Genomic DNA, 8187 nt, shown 5'->3' with positions numbered 1-8187 from the left:
CAGGAACACCCGTCGTAACCGGTCATTAAAAGCGCGGTGGCCGAACCCGCGCGCGACTGCACGCGTCTTGGTAGCACCGCACAGGTGTTACCCGCAAATCAATACGGCTCCATTATTCACCCGCGTGGGAATGCCCCGCGCGCGCAGGCGAGACAGCCTGCCGCCAGCCGCGATATCTGCGCGTGAGAACGATCCGCATCGCTCGTATCTATCGATCGAAGCGTCGCGAGCTTTCATATGCATGGTTGCATCTACGAGCGGTAGAGGGCGGAGGAGCAGGAGATCGAGCAGCCGGCTGAAAGGGGTGATAGGATATGTTTACTAGGCACTTCTAATTTTAACATATATTTTACGATATATTAAAGAATGATGCAAAACCCCTAAAAAGTGCCCTAACCCTAACCCTGACCCTAATTAAATTTAAAATATATGTTAAAATTAGAAGTGCCTAGTAAACATATCCTATCACCCCTTTCAGCCGGCTGCGGAGATCGAGTGCAGCAGAACGCCGTAAGCATACGCGCGTATTACGGCGCACGATAACACGAAAAGTGACGATGTTTAGCGAAGCTGGGATTTGTTAGATGTTGTTGACTCAGCATTTCTGAGGTAGATCATTAAGGAGATAATTGCGTTCGTTGGACGTCAGAATCGCACGCGCCTCAAAGTGAACGCGTTGCCTAGGGGCCGAACTAACATAAAGTAAACCTAGTTTTTTTTACATTCTTGCGAAAAACAATCCAGCTAACACCCATGCGTTGATTTCTCGAACGCAACGTACACCGTTTTCAGTAAACCTGTGCGAAACATGTTTTACAGGAAAATTTGGAACAGTATTGGTAGGTTATGTGCTTCTTGATTGAATTGGTTCATTAGTAGGCGTATAGTTTGCAACAATATGTCACATTATGAATAGCCTCTCACTACAGTTATCATGCAGAAGTTTTATTAATTAGTAAATATATAATCAATTATACACGTTAAGCTTCAATGAACGGGTTTGTTAACCACATAGCGTGCAATTATATAGGTTAAAACACGAGCAATAATAGGCACCGTATCCGTATCGATCAGCAATGTACGATACATTTAAACGGCATGACTAACAGGATGGTATTTAAATGGTATTTGTATATAAATATTACGTAAAAACTAGTTAACGTGATTTGTATATATATATTTGTGTGTGTGTGTGCGTGCGTCCGTGCGTGCGCGCGCGCGTGTGTGTGTAACATATATTATAACAACTATCTTATAATTTCGCAAACTATATTATGTTTTTATGCTTTCATTATCATCCCATATCTGCCCTGCTTATTCACATAGCTCCCACCCTTTAACATTGACACAACGTTAATACGTAAGACATCCTCATCGTAAATATTTAAGGTAATCGTGATGTGTCCCTGGAAATTAATAGAAGAACCATAGGCTTTTACTATACTTTTTATTTCCATTGAAACGTTTTCAACAATACACGCGACGATGGAATAACGAACATCATTCAATAAATCAATAGTAAGCATTTTCTCGTAGCGATAATGATATACAACTGAAATCGATTAAAAACTTCAAAACAACTAGAGCAGTTCAACATTATATATTAAAATACTAATTCATTCTTTCCTCTCAAAGACAAATACAAGAATAATACAGGGCGATAAAATAGCGGTATGGGCTGATGCACGCATGTATATTTAAAGGAGGTAGGATGGCGCATTTTCTGTTCCCTAATATATACGTGCGTATATGATTTACAGCAAGTAACCAAATTTTCGATATGTAGGACCTAGACTATCGCCAATTCGATTTATGTTACCTAACAAGTCATATCCAACATCAGTGATATACTTGCTCTGTCATATTTCACGTATAGAGCTTCGTAGGTTCACCGGATTACACTTGTTAGATGATTGTATTCGATATCCTTTCGTGTAAGATTGCCTAGGCGAATCACCATGAACTAATCTCCACTTTCAGAAGAGAAATGATGCGACTTAGTTGGCTATTTTCTTCGTCAAGAATGAGAAGAGAAAAAAAGTGAACCAAATTCCAACCAGTTATTCGTTGTTACAGAAAACTCGCCGCAAATGGAATGTCTTTCATGCCGATCGTAATACAATTGCTAATATGTACGGATAAAGTACTGCACACTCTGTATTAAGCGTATAATCTAAGAACAAGTAGACAGTGGCAATGTACACCGTTTAGTAGTACTCAATCGCTCAGGTCGCGCGGATTACTCGAAAAGCTAAATGCATGGCTTTAGATTAAACATTTTACTGGTTCGGATTTTTACCCTCTCTTCTGGTGTTCACGATCACACAGATTTATTTGTGAATGGTAGGGTGGTGACACTAGCATGCGCACGCCGGGCTCTTGGGGTAAAAAGTGCACGTTTGTGAATCAAGCTAATCTGTACTGGTGACTCTTCGCCTGAACGCATAAACGCACTCAATAGGCCCTGGTGTGTGTGTGTGTGTGTGTGTGTGTGTGTGTGTGTGTGCGTGCGTGCGTGCGTGCGTGCGTGCGCGTGCGTGGGCGTGTGCGTGTGCGCGCGTTTGTGGGTAGGCGATGTGGCGAGTGCGTCTGGGCGTGCGTGCATGCGTCAATATAGACACGCGTGCGTGCGTGTTTGTGTTGGTGCATGAAGGATACTGTGTGTATTCGACAATAGCTAGAACTCGCGATCCCACCCGGTAACGTCATCTGGTGGCGGCGTTTCGTTGTCCTCAGGAAAATCGTCAAAGTTGGACATGTCGAATGGATCGGTCACCTACAAGCAAGAAACGCCGAGGCAAACATTACCGCATTGGCAACACCAATATTAGTACAGCTGGGGCAAATCGAATGCGCGCCGGCTGCTCGAACACCTATAACCATTACGCTAAGCAAACAGCAGTCTTCGATGCGAAACACGTGAGCTATGTTATGGCGGGAGAAACGTTGTGAGTTTTCCCATCGTGCTTTCGATACATGAGCGCTGCGATTCGCACTGTTTTGCCAATTACGTGCGAATGGCTATACAACTAAAATATATATGAGATGAATACGACGATGGCATGTATGCGGACAGTCTCATCATATATACCCACACACGCTCTCGCTAGCAACAATTCTGTTTATACTGGCCTAATCCGGCATCGATCCGCACTCTAGGATCTACATTCGACGTCCTACTGCGTTCAGATATTCACAGAGGTGTAATATACGTTTGCGATGATACGCGCTCGACGAACCCGGCCTGTAGTGATAATTAATCCTCACCTTCGGAACGATGGGAGCTTTTAGTGTGCATCGCTCCAACCCCACCCAGTTGAAGCCATCGAACCACTTATGTTTCATGACGTCCGCCATACCGTTGCCTTGGTAACCGTGTCGCTCAAACGGATTCTCCCTGTATTAACATCAGACGTTTAATTAATAAACCCCTTCTTCCTCACTCTCTCTTTCACGCACACACAGGTGCACACACATACACGCACGCACACACACACACACACACACACACACACACATGCACACACACACACACACACACACGCGCGCGCGCGCGCGCACGCACACACGCACACGCACGCAAACTCGCTGTAACACTGAAATGACGACGCATGCAGCCGTAATGTGAGCGGTGGATGGATTCGCTTACCTGCACAACCGTTTGATAAGTATTTGAGCCGGCTTCAGAACTCGCCGAGGAAACTCAATAGTGTCTATTCCCTTCAGGATTTGATTGTAGGTCTTCATCGCATCGCTGCCAGTAAACGGCGGACTGATGAAGGAAGAGAGAGAGAGAGAGACGCCCACGATTATCACAGCCGCGTAGATGCCATACAGAGTGATATACATATATATATCAGGAGTAGATAATAGGAAACGAAACTAGGGGATAATAGTTCCCTATTATCTACTCCTGATATATATGCCATACATATGTGAGTTACGGAGGGGGGGGCAAGGCAACGCTACCGCACGCGTGTATCTCTCTGCTGACGAGAGGGGAGCAGTATGAAATTATTATATTAATGGCACATAATGGCGAATATTTAATAGCGTGATTAAAATTGCACTCTACTCATCACATCCCGGTTGGAATCTCACGGGCTACACCGTGGCTCGCGAATTACGTCGCCACAGCTTAACGATGATGAGCGAATCCCGTTATATATAATTTCCGGTGTTTAACAAGTGCGAGGCGGATGTAGCTGAGGAGATTTCAGTAGGCGTTTTCGTTCCCGAATTCCGTCGAGACCATTCACTGCTTTTGTCGAGTTATTTCTAAGTGGACATGCGCGCCTATCAAAATCCTATTATTCCTTACTGGCGTGAGGCTTTGCTTCACACCGGATATATATATTTATTTATTTATATAAACCAAAATAAGAGTCTATATTTGGCCATACAAAAGTCTGATGTTCAAAATCCTGTGAATGTGTAGTAAACTGCGAACATTTTACGAAGATCTCGGTGAAAAACTAATAATGCCTGTCGCAGGTGTGCGAGTAGCAGCTGCAGTTTACCTCCCGGTTATCAGCTCAAAGATGAGAATACCGAGCGACCAATAGTCCGACGAAATATCGTGACCTTTGTTCAGGATGATTTCCGGCGCAACGTACTCCGGCGTCCCGCAGAAGGTCCACGTCTTCCTTCCGGTGCCGATTTTTTTCGCGAAGCCGAAATCGCACTGAAAGCAAACGGCGTTTCTAATTATGAAGCAATAATAGAGTGCATGCTGTTTGCAGAGCGAGGCGCGCGCGCGCCAGATGAAAGACGGTAGCTGCATGTTGTTGATGCAGTAATGAAGCTGTCTATATACCCACCAGCTTCGCGTAGCCGCGTGCGTCAAGGAGGATGTTCTCTGGCTTGAGGTCACGGTACACGATGCCTTTAGAATGCAGGAACTGGAACGCTTTGACGATGCACGCCACGTAGAACCGCGTAGATGAGTCATCAAAATGTCCCCTGAACACGGTACAGAATAACGACATCCAGAATTCATTCGCCCGTCTACAGATATGCGTATATAAGCCGTAAGATGAGGCGTATTATATATATATATATATATATATAGATAGATAAATAAATAAATAGAGAGATTGAAGAGAGAGGGAGTATATAGATAATTATAATTATTATAATCAAAAGCGTAAGTGCGATAACATAATTTGAGTAAGCCAACAATTTCAAGGATATCTAGTTTGTACGTTATATTAACGGAGTAGCAATCGCGTTAGTTTTCTATCGAGGATATTAGATCTGTCAGAGAAAAGCCGGTATGTGGGCGTCTGACGCAGCGCGCAAATAAATGAAACTACATGTGGGTGTTGATCTACGATATTATAAGCACTTGTGTGATACTTAAAGAAAAAACGGGAATGGTTAACAAGCTAGAGTCATATCAAAATAAGCAAAACTCTTCGGGGATGCTCTGCCAATATTTAAAGTCTCACTATACACTGATGTGATCAACATCGTTGGTCGACTCTTGCAACGCACACGCACACTCCCCAGGTGCACCTCAGTCTGTGCGTGTATATTCATTATTATGATGAGACTTTAAGTGGTATGCCGAACGCTCGAGACATTTATTCGTTTAAAGAATAATTGAACATCTTCTATATTTGCTTTCCACTTTTAAATATTTCATATGCGGCTGTGGCATTTGCATTTGCACACGCAGAATTTCGCAGCAGATAATGCAGAGCAGCAGCTGCGCACGCAAACTCGCGCCCACACTCTCGAGAGTATAATATCCGTAATTGCTTTCGGCTCACTCATTAACGTTTAGTACTTTTATAATAACTATGGTTTGGTCATAACAAGTGGAGTGTTCATTTGCTGCGAATGCTTGTGTGATATCAGCCCAGCTCTGATGTCACGCAGGCGGTGGGGGTTGCTGCGAGAAAGAGGCTCACCTATCTCTAAGGATGGTCCACAGCTCGCCACCGAGGCAGGATTCTAGCATCATGTAGAGGTATTTTCTGTCCTTGAACGTCCGGTAGAGGCCGACTATGAAGTCGCAGTGGCACGATTGCATGATCTGCTTCTCGGACATGATGTGAGACTGCTGCCGCGTCTCTACGATGTGCTTCTTCTTCATGATCTTCAGAGCGAACGAGCGAGTCTCGTCGGAGCAGATCTGAACCTGAACAAGGAGAAGAAATTTACAACATGCGCATGCGCAGAATGCAGCCCGACGACTCTTGAAATTTGTTTGTTTATGGAACCAAAATAAAAAAAGAAATTGAATAATAAAAAAAATCGCCGATGGCGATACTGATGAGGATAAACTATATTGTTATAAATTATTTATAATGATTTTATATCAATAATTATTTATTTATTTATTTATTTATTTTTAATTTTTTAATTATGATTAATTACCAATTCGACTCGTCCAAACCCACCGACGCCTAGTGTCCCCATAATTGTCAGATCCCGTAACTTTAAGTGGCCGAATTCCTCATAGTACCTGCGCAAGATGAGACTCAATCGTGTGCCCGCGTACGCCGCACCAACGCGCATCATAAACACGAATGACAATTACAATATACCATACCACGAAATACCAATCGCATTATTAACAGGCTATGGCGTAACGACGCGGCGCTAGAATACGGAATTACAATGGATACGCCGAGTATGAGCACAATCTCGAAAGTGTAAGAAAATTTCGTCAAGAATGCCAACAGTTAATCATTCCCCGTCCCTAACATGTTCAAAATTCCATCGCACAAAAAGAAATAAAACAGGACTAGTCACACATAGTCAACCACGGTCGCGAACATGGGGTTTCAACCGGCAGCCGAGTGAACCTAGCAATCTCGTGCAGTTAGCTAAGGAGTACTCTATCTTGTTAGGTAGGCAGTGCTGTACGCAGTGATGTGTATATACATATTGAACGCTATAGGCAGGAGTACCTATATGACGCCCCTATACACGATGTCGGACAGCATGGCGGCTGCATGAGTCCGCCGATGCTAAGCCTAACTTACGACGAAGGTCCAGAATCTTTCCTCGACTGCTGCTCACACAGATGTTCTCTCACGGCGTCAACGTTACTTATCAGCGTATTAAAGGCACTGCAAAACATGAGCAAACACGCATGCAGGGGGATGTTAACGAGTGTCTCAACTGTCTCTTAACTGGTCGTGTGTTTTAGCCGCCGGAAGTGACACCGGCAAACACGCTCACCGGCGCCTATAGCGTCTGTGAAAACAATATGTAGTTATATTAGTGTAAAACTTCATGCTGCTAAAAAAGCGCGTTGCAGTGTTCGAGGTTACACGAGTGTATCGATCTAAAGTGATACCTCTTTGATTATCGTAACGGTCGCATGCAGGGAACATGGGTCGTTTCGGTTTAACATGACATAACACCTATAACTAAGTCACGCACATCGGGAATCGCGTTCTATTCATCATATTGGCTACGGAATGATGAAATGATGAACGGTTATTACACGGATTATGTTTTAAATAGATAGCATTGATTGGTTAGAAATGTGGCGATGCATTTTGTGTCAGTGAAACTCGGCTGTTTAATGCCATGCGACGTCATGCTTTGTCGACGAGAGAAACACACGCGGAACACACGTGACATCCATGCAGATCAAGATGCAGATGTTACCCACTGTCGTTTGATTTCGTCGATCGAATCTGAGATATCGGAAACATCTGAATCACTGTCTGAGGTGTAATCTGTCACTATTGTCTTGTACGTGCTGAAGAAAAAGCCATTCAAAATAGCTTCAGCATTGTTAACTATGCTGACGCTATTGTTGTTGCTGTTGCTGTTGTTGTTGTTGTTGTTGTTGTTGTTGTTGTTGTTGTTGGTGGTGCTGTTGGTGCTGCTGTTGTTGTTGTTGTTGTTGTTGTCGTTGTTGTCGCTGCTGCTGCTGTTGTTGTTGTTGTCGTTGTTGTGATTATTGCTTGTTATCTTTTAAACGTTAGTTTCTTTACCAACGCGAAGTACAGATTGCAGATTCGTATATCTCAGAAAGTTATACGCACCGAAAACGCCGATACTAATCGACACATACCTATCCTAAGTATATATATATATATATATATATATATATATATATATATATATATAGTAGTAGTAGTAAGTAAGTAGTAAGTAAGTAAGTAAGTAAGTAAGTAAGTAAGTAAGTAAGTAAGAAGGTAAGGAAGGAAGGAAGGAAGG

General features: G+C 43.3%; 1 protein-coding gene across 1 annotated transcript in view; it reads right to left on the bottom strand.

The window, feature by feature from the left end:
• Nucleotides 1-2550: 2550 nt before the first annotated feature.
• Nucleotides 2551-8187, bottom strand: part of LOC106809284 (cGMP-dependent protein kinase 1-like) — a 47210-nt gene continuing 41573 nt past the window's right edge. The window contains 8 exon segments of the mRNA XM_014812301.1: nucleotides 2551-2776; nucleotides 3268-3397; nucleotides 3650-3772; nucleotides 4521-4684; nucleotides 4821-4962; nucleotides 5916-6145; nucleotides 6385-6472; nucleotides 6996-7082. Of these exon segments, the coding sequence (XP_014667787.1) occupies nucleotides 2678-2776; nucleotides 3268-3397; nucleotides 3650-3772; nucleotides 4521-4684; nucleotides 4821-4962; nucleotides 5916-6145; nucleotides 6385-6472; nucleotides 6996-7082 (1063 nt within the window). The 3' untranslated portion in view covers nucleotides 2551-2677.

This window comes from Priapulus caudatus, unplaced genomic scaffold, assembly GCF_000485595.1.
Source record: "Priapulus caudatus unplaced genomic scaffold, Priapulus_caudatus-5.0.1 Scaffold14, whole genome shotgun sequence".
Classification (NCBI taxonomy): Eukaryota; Metazoa; Priapulida; class Priapulimorpha; order Priapulimorphida; family Priapulidae; genus Priapulus; species Priapulus caudatus.
The sequence above is the reverse complement of the archived record's forward strand: the minus strand, read 5'-3'. Positions and strand labels throughout refer to the sequence as shown.